Source organism: Nerophis lumbriciformis, linkage group LG16 (assembly GCF_033978685.3).
Source record: "Nerophis lumbriciformis linkage group LG16, RoL_Nlum_v2.1, whole genome shotgun sequence".
In the NCBI taxonomy this organism is placed as follows: Eukaryota; Metazoa; Chordata; class Actinopteri; order Syngnathiformes; family Syngnathidae; genus Nerophis; species Nerophis lumbriciformis.
The window spans coordinates 4,443,427-4,462,736 of record NC_084563.2 but is presented as its reverse complement, the minus strand read 5'-3'; the positions used below and the strand labels follow the sequence as shown (position 1 = coordinate 4,462,736).

The following is a 19,310-nucleotide window of genomic DNA, read 5'->3' as shown; positions in this document are numbered from 1 at the left end:
AATATTGATATTATACTGGTATGTTTGTGTAATATAGTATATCATGACAGTATTCCTGTAATATCATTTTGAAGCATTATAATTTTACTTTTTTTCATTTAATAATTTTTTTTTTGCTTCTTAATTGTCCTTGTGACATTATTTTCGTAATATAAAAGTGTATTTCCGTAGAACTATAATTGTACTTTTTTTTATTATTATTATTATTAAGTGTTGTGTCTTTTGAAGGATGCTAATAATTTAATTAGTATTTATATTATGCTGATAAAACATCATTTTGCAGTATAGTATATTATCACAGTATGCTTGTAATATAATTCATTTTTTTCCTCTTTATTATGTATTATTGTTTTCTTGTTAAGTGTCCTCGTGCCTTATGAAAGATGCTAATTAATAATCTTAATAAAACATTTTTTATTGTAATATAGAACAATATGACGTTAATCTTGTTGTATTACAATGTAATTTTGTAGCAATATAATTTTACTTTTTTCATCTTTTTATTATTGATTGTTTTATTATTGTCTTTTGAAAGATGCTAATAAATCATTAATATTGATATTATACTGGTATGTTTGTGTAATATAGTATATCATGACAGTATTCCTGTAATATCATTTTGAAGCATTATAATTTTACTTTTTTTCATTTAATAATTTTTTTTTTGCTTGTTAATTGTCCTTGTGACATTATTTTAGTAATATAAAAGTGTATTTCTGTAGAACTATAATTGTACTTTTTTTAATTATTATTATTATTAAGTGTTGTGTCTTTTGAAGGATGCTAATAATATAATTATTATTTATATTATGCTGATAAAACATCATTTTGCAATATAGTATATTATCACAGTATTCTTGTAATATAATTCATTTTTTTCCTCTTTATTATGTATTATTGTTTTCTTGTTCAGTGTCCTCGTGCCTTATGAAAGATGCTAATTAATAATCTTAATAAAACATATTTTTTTATTATAATATAGAACAATATGACGTTAATCTTGTTGTATTACAATGTAATTTTGTCGCACTATAATTTTACTTTTTTCATCTTTTTATTATTGATTGTTTTATTATTGTCTTTCGAAAGATGCTAATAAATCATTAATATTGATATTATACTGGTATGTTTGTGTAATATAGTATATCATGACAGTATTCCTGTAATATCATTTTGAAGCATTATAATTTTACTTTTTTTCATTTAATCATTTTTTTTTTGCTTGTTAATTGTCCTTGTGACATTATTTTTGTAATATAAAAGTGTATTTCCGTAGAACTATAATTGTACTTTTTTTATTATTATTTTTATTATTAAGTGTTGTGTCTTTTGAAGGATGCTAATAATTTAATTAGTATTTATATTATGCTGATAAAACATCATTTTGCAGTATAGTATATTATCACAGTATTCTTGTAATATAATTCTTTTTTTTCCTATTTATTATGTATTATTGTTTTCTTGTTAAGTGTCCTCGTGCCTTATGAAAGATGCTAATTAATAATCTTAATAAAACATATTTTTTATTGTAATATAGAACAATATGACGTTAATCTTGTTGTATTACAATGTAATTTTGTAGCACTATAATTTTACTTTTTTCATCTTTTTATTATTGTTTTATTATTGTCTTTTGAAAGATGCTAATAAATCATTAATATTGATATTATACTGGTATGTTTGTGTAATATAGTATATCATGACAGTATTCCTGTAATATCATTTTTGAAGCATTATAATTTTACTTTTTTTCATTTAATAATTTTTTTTTTGCTTGTTAATTGTCCTTGTGACATTATTTTAGTAATATAAAAGTGTATTTCCGTACAACTATAATTGTACTTTTTTAAAATTATTATTATTATTAAGTGTTGTGTCTTTTGAAGGATGCTAATAATATAATTATTTATATTATGCTGATAAAACATCATTTTGCGATATAGTATATTATCACAGTATTCTTGTAATATAATTCATTTTTTTCCTCTTTATTATGTATTATTGTTTTCTTGTTAAGTGTCCTTGTGCCTTATGAAAGATGCTAATTAATAATCTTAATAAAACATATTTTTTACTATAATATAGAACAGTATGACGTTAATCTTGTGATATTACAATGTAATTTTGTAGCACTATAATTTTACTTTTTTCATCTTTTTATTATTGATTGTTTTATTATTGTCTTTTGAAAGATGCTAATAAAGTATTAATATTGATATTATACTGGTATGTTTGTGTAATATAGTATATCATGACAGTATTCCTGTAATATCATTTTGAAGCATTATAATTTTACTTTTTTTCATTTAATAATTTTTTTTTTGCTTCTTAATTGTCCTTGTGACATTATTTTCGTAATATAAAAGTGTATTTCCGTAGAACTATAATTGTACTTTTTTTAAATTATTATTATTATTAAGTGTTGTGTCTTTTGAAGGATGCTAATAATATAATTATTATTTATATTATGCTGATAAAACATAATTTTGCAGTATAGTATATTATCACAGTATTCTTGTAATATAATTCATTTTTTTCCTCTTTATTATGTATTATTGTTTTCTTGTTCAGTGTCCTCGTGCCTTATGAAAGATGCTAATTAATAATCTTAATAAAACATTTTTTATTGTAATATAGAACAATATGACGTTAATCTTGTTGTATTACAATGTAATTTTGTAGCAATATAATTTTACTTTTTTCATCTTTTTATTATTGATTGTTTTATTATTGTCTTTTGAAAGATGCTAATAAATCATTAATATTGATATTATACTGGTATGTTTGTGTAATATAGTATATCATGACAGTATTCCTGTAATATCATTTTGAAGCATTATAATTTTACTTTTTTTCATTTAATAATTTTTTTTTTGCTTGTTAATTGTCCTTGTGACATTATTTTAGTAATATAAAAGTGTATTTCTGTAGAACTATCATTGTACTTTTTTTAAATTATTATTATTATTAAGTGTTGTGTCTTTTGAAGGATGCTAATAATATAATTATTATTTATATTATGCTGATAAAACATCATTTTGCAATATAGTATATTATCACAGTATTCTTGTAATATAATTCATTTTTTTCCTCTTTATTATGTATTATTGTTTTCTTGTTCAGTGTCCTCGTGCCTTATGAAAGATGCTAATTAATAATCTTAATAAAACATATTTTTTATTGTAATATAGAACAATATGACGTTAATCTTGTTGTATTACAATGTCATTTTGTAGCACTATAATTTTACTTTTTTCATCTTTTTATTATTGATTGTTTTATTATTGTCTTTTGAAAGATGCTAATAAATCATTAATATTGATATTATACTGGTATGTTTGTGTAATATAGTATATCATGACAGTATTCCTGTAATATCATTTTGAAGCATTATAATTTTACTTTTTTTCATTTAATAATTTTTTTTTTTGCTTGTTAATTGTCCTTGTGACATTATTTTTGTAATATAAAAGTGTATTTTTGTAGAACTATAATTGTACTTTTTTTAAATTATTATTATTATTAAGTGTTGTGTCTTTTGAAGGATGCTAATAATATAATTATTATTTATATTATGCTGATAAAACATCATTTTGCAATATAGTATATTATCACAGTATTCTTGTAATATAATTCATTTTTTTCCTCTTTATTATGTATTATTGTTTTCTTGTTAAGTGTCCTCGTGCCTTACGAAAGATGCTAATTAATAATCTTAATAAAACATATTTTTTATTGTAATATAGAACAATATGACGTTAATCTTGTGATGTAACAATGTCATTTTGTAGCACTATAATTTTACTTTTTTCATCTTTTTATTATTGATTGTTTTATTATTGTCTTTGGAAAGATGCTAATAAATCATTAATAATGATATTATACTGGTATGTTTTTGTAATATAGTATATCATGACAGTATTCCTGTAATATCATTTTGAAGCATTATAATTGTACTTTTTTTCATTTAATAATTTTTTTTTTGCATGTTAATTGTCCTTGTGACATTATTTTTGTAATACAAAAGTGTATTTCCGTAGAACTATAATTGTACTTTTTTTAAATTATTATTATTATTAAGTGTTGTGTCTTTTGAAGGATGCTAATAATATAATTATTATTTATATTATGCTGATAAAACATCATTTTGCAATATAGTATATTATCACAGTATTCTTGTAATATAATTCATTTTTTTCCTCTTTATTATGTATTATTGTTTTCTTGTTAAGTGTCCTCGTGCCTTATGAAAGATGCTAATTAATAATCTTAATAAAACATTTTTTTTTATTGTAATATAGAACAATATGACGTTAATCTTGTTGTATTACAATGTAATTTTGTAGCACTATAATTTTACTTTTTTCATCTTTTTATTATTGATTGTTTTATTATTGTCTTTTGAAAGATGCTAACAAATCATTAATATTGATATTATACTGGTATGTTTGTGTAATATAGTATATCATGACAGTATTCCTGTAATATCATTTTGAAGCATTATAATTTTACTTTTTTTCATTTAATATATATTTTTTTGCTTCTTAATTGTCCTTGTGACATTATTTTTGTAATATAAAAGTGTATTTCCGTAGAACTATAATTGTACTTTTTTTTAAATTATTATTATTATTAAGTGTTGTGTCTTTTGAAGGATGCTAATAATATAATTATTATTTATATTATGCTGATAAAACATCATTTTGCAATATAGTATATTATCACAGTATTCTTGTAATATAATTCATTTTTTTCCTCTTTATTATGTATTATTGTTTTCTTGTTCAGTGTCCTCGTGCCTTATGAAAGATGCTAATTAATAATCTTAATAAAACATATTTTTTATTGTAATATAGAACAATATGACGTTAATCTTGTTGTATTACAATGTAATTTTGTAGCACTATAATTTTACTTTTTTCATCTTTTTATTATTGATTGTTTTATTATTGTCTTTTGAAAGATGCTAATAAATCATTAATATTGATATTATACTGGTATGTTTGTGTAATATAGTATATCATGACAGTATTCCTGTAATATCATTTTGAAGCATTATAATTTTACTTTTTTTCATTTAATAATTTTTTTTTTGCATGTTAATTGTCCTTGTGACATTATTTTTGTAATATAAAAGTGTATTTTTGTAGAACTATAATTGTACTTTTTTTAAATTATTATTATTATTAAGTGTTGTGTCTTTTGAAGGATGCTAATAATATAATTATTTATATTATGCTGATAAAACATCATTTTGCAATATAGTATATTATCACAGTATTCTTGTAATATAATTCATTTTTTTCCTCTTTATTATGTATTATTGTTTTCTTGTTAAGTGTCCTCGTGCCTTATGAAAGATGCTAATTAATAATCTTAATAAAACATATTTTTTATTGAATTATTTTTAATGAATTATATTACAAGAATACTGTGATAATATACTATATTGCAAAATGATGTTTTATCAGCATAATATAAATAATAATTATATTATTAGCATCCTTCAAAAGACACAACACTTAATAATAATTAATTTTAAAAAAGTACAATTATAGTTCTACGGAAATACACTTTTATATTACAAAAATAATGTCACAAGGACAATTAACAAGCAAAAAAAACATTATTAAATGAAAAAAAGTAAAATTATAATGCTTCAAAATGATATTACAGGAATACTGTCATGATATACTATATTACACAAACATACCAGTATAATATCAATATTAATGATTTATTAGCATCTTTCAAAAGACAATAATAAAACAATAATAAAAAGATGAAAAAAGTAAAATTATATTGCTACAAAATTACATTGTAATACAACAAGATTAACGTCATATTGTTCTATATTACAATAAAAAATATGTTTTATTAAGATTATTAATTAGCATCTTTCATAAGGCACGAGGACACTTAACAAGAAAACAATAATACATAATAAAGAGGAAAAAAATGAATTATATTACAAGAATACTGTGATAATATACTATATTGCAAAATGATGTTTTATCAGCATAATATAAATAAAAATTATATTATTAGCATCCTTCAAAAGACACAACACTTAATAATAATTTAAATAAAGTACAATTATAGTTCTACGGAAATACACTTTTATATTACTAAAATAATGTCACAAGGACAATTAACAAGCAAAAAAAAAATTATTAAATGAAAAAAAGTTAAATTATAATGCTTCAAAATGATATTACAGGAATACTGTCATGATATACTATATTACACAAACATACCAGTATAATATCAATATTAATGATTTATTAGCATCTTTCAAAAGACAATAATAAAACAATCAATAATAAAAAGATGAAAAAAGTAAAATTATAGTGCTACAAAATTACATTGTAATACAACAAGATTAACGTCATATTGTTCTATATTACAATAAAAAATATGTTTTATTAAGATTATTAATTAGCATCTTTCATAAGGCACGAGGACACTTAACAAGAAAACAATAATACATAATAAAGAGGAAAAAAATGAATTATATTACAAGAATACTGTGATAATAAACTATATTGCAAAATGATGTTTTATCAGCATAATATAAATGAGAATTATATTATTAGCATCCTTCAAAAGACACAACACTTAATAATAATTTAAATAAAGTACAATTATAGTTCTACAGAAATACACTTTTATATTACAAAAATAATGTCACAAGGACAATTAACAAGCAAAAAAAACATTATTAAATGAAAAAAAGTAAAATTATAATGCTTCAAAATGATATTACAGGAATACTGTCATGATATACTATATTACACAAACATACCAGTATAATATCAATATTAATGATTTATTAGCATCTTTCAAAAGACAATAATAAAACAATAATAAAAAGATGAAAAAAGTAAAATTATATTGCTACAAAATTACATTGTAATACAACAAGATTAACGTCATATTGTTCTATATTACAATAAAAAATATGTTTTATTAAGATTATTAATTAGCATCTTTCATAAGGCACGAGGACACTTAACAAGAAAACAATAATACATAATAAAGAGGAAAAAAATGAATTATATTACAAGAATACTGTGATAATATACTATATTGCAAAATGATGTTTTATCAGCATAATATAAATAAAAATTATATTATTAGCATCCTTCAAAAGACACAACACTTAATAATAATTTAAATAAAGTACAATTATAGTTCTACGGAAATACACTTTTATATTACTAAAATAATGTCACAAGGACAATTAACAAGCAAAAAAAAAATTATTAAATGAAAAAAAGTTAAATTATAATGCTTCAAAATGATATTACAGGAATACTGTCATGATATACTATATTACACAAACATACCAGTATAATATCAATATTAATGATTTATTAGCATCTTTCAAAAGACAATAATAAAACAATCAATAATAAAAAGATGAAAAAAGTAAAATTATAGTGCTACAAAATTACATTGTAATACAACAAGATTAACGTCATATTGTTCTATATTACAATAAAAAATATGTTTTATTAAGATTATTAATTAGCATCTTTCATAAGGCACGAGGACACTTAACAAGAAAACAATAATACATAATAAAGAGGAAAAAAATGAATTATATTACAAGAATACTGTGATAATAAACTATATTGCAAAATGATGTTTTATCAGCATAATATAAATGAGAATTATATTATTAGCATCCTTCAAAAGACACAACACTTAATAATAATTTAAATAAAGTACAATTATAGTTCTACAGAAATACACTTTTATATTACAAAAATAATGTCACAAGGACAATTAACAAGCAAAAAAAATAATTATTAAATGAAAAAAAGTAAAATTATAATGCTTCAAAATGATATTACAGGAATACTGTCATGATATACTATATTACACAAACATACCAGTATAATATCAATATTAATGATTTATTAGCATCTTTCAAAAGACAATAATAAAACAATCAATAATAAAAAGATGAAAAAAGTAAAATTATAGTGCTACAAAATTACATTGTAATACAACAAGATTAACGTCATATTGTTCTATATTACAATAAAAAATATGTTTTATTAAGATTATTAATTAGCATCTTTCATAAGGCACGAGGACACTTAACAAGAAAACAATAATACATAATAAAGAGGGAAAAAATGAATTATATTACGTTGGTGGACACCGGCAGTGAGGGATGCCGTCAAGCTGAAGAAGGAGTCCTATCGGGTTCTTTTGGCTCATGGGACTCCTGAGGCAGCGGACAGGTACCGACAGGCCAAGCGGTGTGCGGCTTCAGCGGTCGCAGAGGCAAAAACTCGGACATGGGAGGAGTTCGGGGAAGCCATGGAAAGCGACTTCCGGACGGCTTTGAAACAATTCTGGACCACCATCCGCCGCCTCAGGAAGGGGGAGCAGTGCACTATCAACACCGTGTATGGCGAGGATGGTGTTCTGCTGACCTCGACTGCGGATGTTGTGGATCGGTGGAGGGAATACTTCGAAGACCTCCTCAATCCCACCAACACGTCTTCCTATGAAGAAGCAGTGCCTGGGGAATCTGTGGTGGGCTCTCCTATTTTGATTCTGGGGCTGAGGTTGCTGAGGTAGTTAAAAAGCTCCTCGGTGGCAAGGCCCCGGGGGTAGATGAGATCCGCCCGGAGTTCCTTAAGGCTCTGGATGCTGTAGGGCTGTCTTGGTTGACAAGACTCTGCAGCATCGCGTGGACATCGGGGGCGGTACCTCTGGATTGGCAGACCGGGGTGGTGGTTCCTCTCTTTAAGAAGGGGAACCGGAGGGTGTGTTCTAACTATCGTGGGATCACACTCCTCAGCCTTCCCGGTAAGGTCTATTCAGGTGTACTGGGGAGGAGGCTACGCCGGATAGTGGAACCTCGGATTCAGGAGGAACAGTGTGGTTTTCGTCCTGGTCGTGGAACTGTGGACCAGCAATATACTCTCGGCAGGGTCCTTGAGGGTGCATGGGAGTTTGCCCAACCAGTCTACATGTGTTTTGTGGACTTGGAGAAGGCATTCGACCGTGTCCCTCGAGAAGTCCTGTGGGGAGTGCTCAGAGAGTATGGGGTATCGGACTGTCTGATTGTGGCGGTCCGCTCCCTGTATGATCAGTGTCAGAGCTTGGTCCGCATTGCCGGCAGTAAGTCGGACACGTTTCCAGTGAGGGTTGGACTCCGCCAAGGCTGCCCTTTGTCACCCATTCTGTTCATAACTTTTATGGACAGAATTTCTAGGCGCAGTCAAGGCGTTGAGGGGATCTGGTTTGGTGGTCTCTGCTTTTTGCAGATGATGTGGTCCTGATGGCTTCATCTGGCCAGGATCTTCAGCTCTCACTGGATCGGTTCGCAGCCGAGTGTGAAGCGACTGGGATGAGAATCAGCACCTCCAAGTCCGAGTCCATGGTTCTCGCCCGGAAAAGGGTGGAGTGCCATCTCCGGGTTGGGGAGGAGTTCTTGCCCCAAGTGGAGGAGTTCAAGTACCTCGGAGTCTTGTTCACGAGTGAGGGAAGAGTGGATCGTGAGATCGACAGGCGGATCGGTGCGGCGTCTTCAGTAATGCGGACGCTGTATCGATCCGTTGTGGTGAAGAAGGAGCTGAGCCGGAAGGCAAAGCTCTCAATTTACCGGTCGATCTACGTTCCCATCCTCACCTATGGTCATGAGCTTTGGGTTATGACCGAAAGGACAAGATCACGGGTACAAGCGGCCGAAATGAGTTTCCTCCGCCGGGTGGCGGGGCTCTCCCTTAGAGATAGGGTGAGAAGCTCTGTCATCCGGGGGGAGCTCAAAGTAAAGCCGCTGCTCCTCCACATGGAGAGGAGCCAAATGAGGTGGTTCGGGCATCTGGTCAGGATGCCACTTGAGCGCCTCCCTAGGGAGGTGTTTAGTGCACGTCCAACCGGTAGGAGGCCACGGGGAAGACCCAGGACACGTTGGGAAGACTATGTCTCCCGGCTGGCCTGGGAACGCCTCGGGATCCCCCGGGAGGAGCTGGACGAAGTGGCTGGGAAGAGGGAAGTCTGGGCTTCCCTGCTTAGGCTGCTGCCCCCGCGACCCGACCTCGGATAAGCGGAAGAAGATGGATGGATGGATGGACGGCCGGGGGCGGGAGGTCGAGGAAGTTTGGAGAGTGACTGAAAAGTCACGTTCGGAGAGAGAAAACTTTGCATGAAAGCATACGATCATTAAAAATCTTGTTAAACCTGCACGCTGGACTCCTGTGGCGTGTCTGACAGTGGGACTGCGGGGAATCGACTTCCACAATAATATTAAAAAAATGACAGTACTCTGCTAATATTATTTGGACTTTTCCTTCTGGTAACTTGGTATTGATCCAATAAATCAAAACACCTACCATATTTGGAGAAGAGTTGAGGGTGTTTGAGAGGAAGTTCTATGGTCTCTCTGATGACGTCCAGCTGGCTGCTCAGGCCGCCAATCATGCTGTAGGTCACTTTTGTCCCTTGATCTTCTTTATTCGGCGCGTTTTTCCGCCGAGTCGTCCTAAAAGTGACTCGGGTGGTGCTGCACAGGCGGTAAAAGGTGCTGGTGCTTGACCAGCCAGCAGGGGGAGCTGCGGGGGCCTGCTCAGCCTGCTCAGTGCTGAAGGAACCTTCCAGACTGGTGCTGCTCTCCTCAGGGTCCGCGGGGGCATTGAGGGCATCGCAAACGGGCGACGTGGGCGAGGACGGAGGAGGCGAGCTGGTGGGTTTGTGTGGGGTGCTGGCGGCGGGTGAGCCCGGCCCCCCGCCGCCGCCGTCGTCGTCGATGGCGAGCAGGCTGAGCTGCAGGGAAAGGTCTGCAGGAGTGGAGTCCAGCATGATGGAGGACTCCTCCGCGTCCGGAGGCGGGCCCTGGAGGACGCTGCCGTCCTCGCCTCGCACCTTGTCGACAAAAAGGCTGCACGGACGTCCAAAGTACGTCAAGAACAAGACGTTTCCTGGGAGAACGACGTTGCCAACTGGGGAAGAAATGACAAACATCCATCAATAAAGTCATAAAATTATTCATTTTTCTAAAAAAAAGACCCAAACTTGCCGAGGGAATTGAGCAGGAAGCTCCTGAACTGGTCTGTGTCGAGTTTGTCATCCTTGGACCTGGAAGACACGAGCCAGACAAGGTGCGGGAGCTGCAGTTGCACCGACGCGCCAGCAGATGGCGGCGTTGGTGCACAGAGGGTCAAGAAACGGCAATGAATTGTTTTGGAGGTTCCACTATCGCAGGGGTCGGCAACCTTTACCAGTCAAAGAGCCATTTTGACCAGTTTCACAAATTATAGAAAACAATGGGAGCCGCAAAATTTTTTGAAATTTTTAATGACATAACTCTGCATATAAAAATGTTTTTGCTTTGTGCTATGTATAAACCAGGGGTCTCAGACATGCTGCCCACACCTTTATAAGGTATTTTTGAGCTGGTGCGGCACGCGGGATTTTAATGGATAAAGCATGTCAGCGTCATGCGTGCCGTCATGTTACAGCACATGGCGCCCATTACAACCAGCGTGCCTGATTAGCAGGCCCGGCCCTAACCAATCTGGCGCCCTAGGCAAGATTTTAGGTGGCGCCCCCCCCACATCGGCAGTGAAGTGTATATACTCACAAGAACCCGAATAGCTTTGTCTTTGACCTTTTTTTTTTTACTTACAACTATACCTAATATATAAAGGGGTGGAAAAGTGACTATTACCTGCAGGGCAAACATTAGCTAACCAGAAGGCAATAACAATGTAAACAAAAAACACCTGCTTGAAAGATCTAATACAAATGTCCCTAAAGGAATGTAAGGTGGGAGTACTGTAATTACCTAACGTTACATTATTATTTTCCATAACAATTTAGCCCCCTCCACAATATTAACCCGACGTTAAAACAGAACTAGCTATTTATTGATTAGCAATTGCCGAATCATGTAACATTAGCTTAATGCTAAAAAGCCAGGTTACTATCACATTCTGTAACAGACAAATAATTTCAAGTAGGCTAACGTTACCTACCTGCTACCTCTGTCTTTTCTCGTTTCTCCTCCTCTTCTTTTCTCTTTTTTCTTCCCTGGGCACCTGACAGTTTTGGCCGTTTTGACATCTTGTGTTGATTTTTTGATGTGGTGACGTCCAAAAAGAGTCATGATACGGGAAGGGAGGGGGCGCACCGTGCGGGGGGTGGAGGGGGGATGTTGTAACAAATAATATTTCTATTAAATAGGCTTTACTTTGCATTTTAATTAACGTGGGATTATTTTTTTGTATTTAGAAATAATATTACCAACTTTTTTTTTTTTTTTTTTTTTTTCTCCAACATTTGTGGCACTTGCGTGGCGCCCCCTGATGGACGGCGCCCTTGGCATTTGCCTATACGGCCTATGCCACGGGCCGGCCCTGCTGATTAGCCACATTTCGTATGGGGCTTCCGCTTGCTCACATAGGTTACAGCAAGGCATACTTGTTCAACAGCCACACAGGTTACACTGACGGTGGCGGTATAAAAAAACAAACTTTAACACTCTTACTAATAATGCGCCACACTGTGAACCCACACCAAACAAGAATGACAAACACATTTCGGGAGAACATCTGCACCGTAACACAAAATAAACACAACAGGACAAATACCCAGAATCCCATGCAGCCCTAACTCTTCCGGGATACATTATACACCCCTGCTACCAAACCCCGCCCACCTCAACCGACACACAGAGAGGGGGGGGGGGGGGGGGGGGTTTGGTGGTAGCAGGGGTGTATAATGTAGCCCGGAAGAGTCAGGGCTGCATGGGATTCTGGGTATTCTGTTGTGTTTATATTGTGTTAAGGTGCAGATGTTCTCCCGAAGTGTGTTTGTCATTCTTGTTTGGTTTTGGTTCAAAGTGTGGCGCATTATTAGTAAGAGTGTTAAAGTTGTTTTATATGGTCACCGTCAGTGTAACCTGTGTGGCTGTTGACCAAGTATGCCTTGCTGTCACTTATGTGTGCAAGCAGATGATATATATTGTATAACAAGTGTTGGGCTGGCACGCTGTCAATGCAGATTGTAGAGGGCGCCAAATGTTGTACCATCACGGCACGCCCTCATTATAGCTTTAAGGGTGAAAATCGGTGAATATTAATCCCGGGAGTTTTCTGCGAGAGGCACTGAAATCCGGAAGTCTCACGGGAAAATTGGGGGGGTTCAGCAAGTAAACTGCTGAGCCGCATCAGAGTGATCAAAGAGCCGCATGCGGCTCCGGAGCCGCGGGTTGCTGACCCCTGTACTATCGCATGAAACGATGACAGAAATAATACAAATCCATCACAAACTTTTATTAGGACTAGTAATTACGCATTGGCACGTTAATACATACGGAAATGCAAAGCTATCCAAGGGTATACAGTGTCGGGGCTAGTGTAGTCCATACTTGCCAACCCTCCCGGATTTTCCGGGAGACTCCCGAAATTCAGCGCCTCTCCCGAAAACCTCCCGGGACAAATTTTCTCCCGAAAATCTCCCGAAATTCAGGCGGACTCAGGTCCATGTGGACCTGAGTCCGCCTGAATTTATAAAAGTTATAAAGCATTGAGGTGGGGTAAGCTCAACCTTATAGTCCGGAAAATACGGTAAACAAAAGCGAAAATTTAAAAAATCTGCATCCTAGTGACGCGTGGACTTATGGAATTTTGTGTCTTCAAATTCCAAACTTTTTTAGATGAGCCAAAACTACAAGCTATCTATTTAAACATGTACTCAGGTGAACTATATGGAGAGTCAAATGCGGCAAAATTCAGTAAATATATCTTTAAATAATTACTTAAATGGGTTCTTCATTAAATATAATTGGAAATAAATACATATATGTGTAAATGTGTCAGTTTATTTTATGTAAAGGTACATTTATCTCATTTCATGATTCAATGATACATATTAAATGTGCCATTAGTGTATTTAATGTAAAAGTACATTTAATTGATAAATTCAGTATTTTATTATTTAAATTACTGATTTCAGTAGTTCATCATGTATGGTTAAATTAATTATTTCATGATTCAATCATTTAATTATTTCATTTTAATTAGCTTCATGAATTCATCTTGTCTGTCATGGTCAGTGGGCGGGGCTAGTCCAGTGATTGCTTTGTGTGCCGGGCAACCAATCAGGTGCTTGGACCCGCCCACTGACCTTGACAGCGAAGTTTGATGGATAAAATGCATTCATTAAATAATAAAATATAATTAAAATACTCATTCAAATATTAAATAACAAAATCAATAATAATTAAAATATTCAAAAATTCATGTCATAATTGATACTATTAAATGATAATTATGTTTATACTAAATTAATGAAATAATAAAATAAAATTCCAAGACTAATTCAAATATTAAATAACGAAATCAATAATTAAAATATTAAAACATTCATGTCATAATTGATACTATTAAATGATAATTATGTTTATACTAAATTCATGAAATAATAAAATAAAATTCCAATACTAATTCAAATATTAAATAACAAAATCAATAATAATTAAAATATTCAAAAATGCATGTAATAATTGATATTATTAAATGATAATTACGTTTCTACTAAATTCATAAAATAAAAAAATAAAATTTCTATACTAATTCAAATATTAAATAACAAAATCAATAATAATTAAAATATTCAAAAATGCATGTAATAATTGATATTATTAAATGATAATTACGTTTATACTAAATTCATGAAATAATAAAATAAAATTACTATACTAATTCAAATATTAAATAACAAAATCAATAATAATTAAAATATTCAAAAATTCATGTCATAATTGATACTATTAAATGATAATTATGTTTATACTAAATTCATGAAATAATAAAATAAAATTCTAATACTAATTCAAATATTAAATAACAAAATCAACAATAATTAAAATATTCAAAAATTCATGTCATAATTGATACTATTAAATGATAATTACGTTTATACAAAATTCATGAAATAATAAAATAAAATTCCAATACTAATTCAAATATTAAATAACGAAATCAATAATTAAAATATTCAAAAATTAATGTCATAATTGATACTATTAAATGATAATTATGTTTATACTAAATTCATGAAATAATAAAATACAATTCCAATACTAATTCAAATATTAAATAACAAAATCAATAATAATTAAAATATTCAAAAATTCATATCATAATTGATACTATTAAATGATAATTATGATTATACTAAATTCATGAAATAATAAAATACAATTCCACTACTAATTCAAATATTAAATAACAAAATCAATAATAAATGATAAATAAATACTAAATTCATGAAATAATAAAATAAAATTTCTATACTAATTCAAATATTAAATAACAAAATCAATAATAATTAAAATATTCAAAAATGCATGTCATAATTGATATTATTAAATGATAATTACGTTTATACTAAATTCATGAAATAATACAATTAAATTCCAATACTAATTCAAATATTAAATAACAAAATCAATAATAATTAAAATATTCAAAAATTCATGTCATAATTGATATTATTAAATGATAATTACGTTTATACTAAATTCATGAAATAATAAAATACAATTTCTATACTAATTCAAATATTAACTAACAAAATCAATAACAATTAAAATGTTCAAAAATTCATGTCATAATTGATATTATTAAATGATAATTACGTTTGTACTAAATTCATGAAATAATAAAATAAAATTCCTATACTAATTCAAATATTAAATAACAAAATCAATAATAATAAAAATATTCAAAAATGTATGTCATAATTGATACTATTAAATGATAATTATGTTTATACTAAATTCATGAAATAATAAAATAAAATTCTAATACTAATTCAAATATTAAATAACAAAATCAATAATAATTAAAATATTCAAAAATTCATGTCATAATTGATACTATTAAATGATAATTACGTTTATACTAAATTCATGAAATAATAAAATAAAATTCCAATACTAATTCAAATATTAAATAACAAAATCAATAATATTTAAAATATTCAAAAATGCATGTAATAATTGATATTATTAAATGATAATTACGTTTATACTAAATTCATGAAATAATAAAATAAAATTCCACTACTAATTCAAATATTAAATAACAAAATCAATAATAATTAAAATATTCAAAAATTCATGTCATAATTGATATTATTAAATGATAATTACGTTTATACTAAATTCATGAAATAATAAAATAAAATTCCAATACTAATTCCAATATTAAATAACAAAATCAATAATAATTAAAATGTTCAAAAATCCATGTCATAATTGATATTATTAAATGATAATTACGTTTCTACTAAATTCATGAAATAATACAATTAAATTCCAATACTAATTCAAATACTAAATAACGAAATCAATAATAATTAAAATTTTCAAAAATTAATGTCATAATTGATACTATTAAATGATAATTATGTTTATACTAAATTCATGAAATAATAAAATAAAATTCCAATACTAATTCAAATATTAAATAACAAAATCAATAATTGAAATATTCAAAAATTCATGTCATAATTGATACTATTAAATGATAATTATGTTTATACTAAATTCATGAAATAATAAAACAAAATTCCAATACTAATTCAAATATTAAATAACGAAATCAATAATAATTAAAATATTCAAAAATTCATGTCATAATTGATATTATTAAATGATAATTACGTTTGTACTAAATTCATGAAATAATAAAATAAAATTTCTATACTAATTCAAATATTAAATAACAAAATCAATAATAATTAAAATATTCAAAAATGCATGTCATAATTGATATTATTAAATGATAATTACGTTTATACTAAATTCATGAAATAATAAAATAAAATTTCTATACTAATTCAAATATTAAATAACGAAATCAATAATAATTAAAATATTCAAAAATGCATGTAATAATTGATATTATTAAATGATAATTACGTTTCTACTAAATTCATGAAATAATAAAATACAATTTAATTCAAATATTAAATAACGAAATCAATAATAATAAAAATATTCAAAAATGTATGTCATAATTGATATTATTAAATGATAATTACGTTTATATTAAATAAACTAATGACACATTGACTAACATATGTAATTAATTCCAATAATAATGAATAAATTACAACTATTGAAAGATGTATTTATTCATGAATGGCTTTCAAAAGAAGAGAAAGCAGGTAAAGGTTACCTGGGGGAGAGAATGACTTCCTCCGCTTGAAGCACGGCACCCGTCAGAGGATGGAGCGTCACTTGGTCCCCGCCTCTCACCTTCAGGTTGTTCTGGACACACCTGTGCAGGCCCACTTTCCCGCCTGGGAAGGTGGCGGCCGGCCATCCCAGGCACACCTGTAACGAGGAGGAAGCGGAGCGGCTGCTAAATGATCACAGAAAGAACAGAGAAGAGGATGATGAGGATGATGAGGATGATACCTCCTGCCGCCCGCTGGCTGGACTGGTCAGGAGGACCGGCCTGCCGATGCTCACGCCCGCCGACTTCAAGGAGGTCAGGCTCAGCTGGGCGAGGGATGACCTGCAGCTTCTGGGGGTTTTATCCTCAGCTGGGAAGAACAATCATTACTGACACAGTGACTAGGATGGCGGAGGTGGGGATCAAACCTGGAACCCTCAAGTTGCTGGCACGGCCACTCTACCAACCGAGCTTTATACCGCCCCCATGTGGGGCCTGCCCATCAAAGTCGATTTAAACAGCAAATTTTGGGGCGCCATGACTAGGGGAGGTTGTTTGCATTGGGTCATATAAACAAATGCTGCGCATTTAGAACATTATAAAAATAATCACTGACCAGGAAAAATTAATTTTGTCCACTAGATGACAACTAAATGGTAGTGTAAAATGTGTTGGACTTTAAAAAATTAAAGCAAGGGGCAAGATCCTTTATTAACCAAAAGTGTTTCCAAGAATATGTATACAGCCTATACATATGAATGTATACATATTATATGAATATAATGGATTTATAATGAATATAATTGGATATTAAGAGTATGTGAAAGTCTGACGCCTACTTTGTTTACTTCCGTGACGACCGCCTTAAAAGTTTTGTAATCAATCAGAAATATCAGGCAAGCTAAAATGCGCCAAACATGAATAAGTGTGGAGAGTTTGACATGTTTCCCAACTCGCTTTGGGTGTAATTTAGAGTTTTTAATGGATATAGGACGTTTTTTTATAGAATATACACCAAAAATGTTTTGGTGCGCCATGACTAGGGAAGGTTGTTTGCATTGGGTCATATAAACAAATGCTGCGCATTAAGAACATTATAAAAATAATCACTGACCAGGAAAAATTCGACTTTAAAAAATTAAAGCAAGGGGCAAGATCCTTTATTAAACTCATGATGTCTCGCGGGCCAATTTGAAGACGTGGCGTGGTTTGGACACTCCTGATGTAGAGAAAAGTAAACCAATTAGAACTATTGAGCCTCGCATCCTTTTGCCTCTTAGCCAATCAAAAGTGTTTCCAAGAATATGTATATAGCCTATAAATATGAATGTGTACATATTATATGAATATAATGGATTTATAATGAATATAATTGGATATTAAGAGTATGTGAAAGTCTGACGCCTACTTTGTTTACTTCCGTGACGACCGCCTTAAAAGTTTTGTAATCAATCAGAAATATCAGGCAAGCTAAAATGCGCCAAACATGAATAAGTGTGGAGAGTTTGACATGTTTCCCAACTCGCTTTGGGTGTAATTTAGAGTTTTTAATGGATATAGGACGCTTTTTTATAGAATATACACCAAAAATGTTTTGGTGTGCCATGACTAGGGAAGGTTGTTTGCATTGGGTCATATAAACAAATGCTGCGCATTAAGAACATTATAAAAAAAATCACTGACCAGGAAAAATTCGACTTTAAAAAATTAAAGCAAGGGGCAAGATCCTTTATTAAACTCATGACGTCTCGCGGGCCAATTTGAAGACGTGGCGTGGTTTGGACACTCCTGATGTAGAGAAAAGTAAACCAATTAGAACTATTGAGCCTCGCGTCCTTTTGCCTCTTAGCCAATCAAAAGTGTTTCCAAGAATATGTATATAGCCTATAAATATGAATGTGTACATATTATATGAATATAATTGGATATTAAGAATATGTGAAAGTCTGACTCCTACTTTGTTTACTTCCGTGACGACCGCCTTAAAAGTTTTGTAATCAATCAGAAATATCAGGCAAGCTAAAATGCGCCAAACATGAATAAGTGTGGAGAGTTTTACATGTTTCCCAACTCGCTTTGGGTGTAATTTAGAGTTTT

The 19,310-nt window shown here is 30.7% G+C and overlaps 1 protein-coding gene across 2 annotated transcripts in view; it reads right to left on the bottom strand.

Moving 5' to 3' along the window:
* afg2a (AFG2 AAA ATPase homolog A) overlaps positions 1–19,310 on the bottom strand; it is a 274,689-nt gene that overhangs the window by 254,041 nt on the left and 1,338 nt on the right. For both annotated transcript variants that reach the window (XM_061976526.1, XM_061976527.1), the window contains exons 2-5: positions 17,456–17,583; positions 17,214–17,371; positions 11,042–11,100; positions 10,359–10,964 (exon numbers count right to left, since the gene is read on the bottom strand). In XM_061976526.1, coding sequence (XP_061832510.1) covers positions 10,359–10,964; positions 11,042–11,100; positions 17,214–17,371; positions 17,456–17,583 — 951 coding nt within the window. The remainder of the gene's footprint in view (positions 1–10,358; positions 10,965–11,041; positions 11,101–17,213; positions 17,372–17,455; positions 17,584–19,310) is intronic.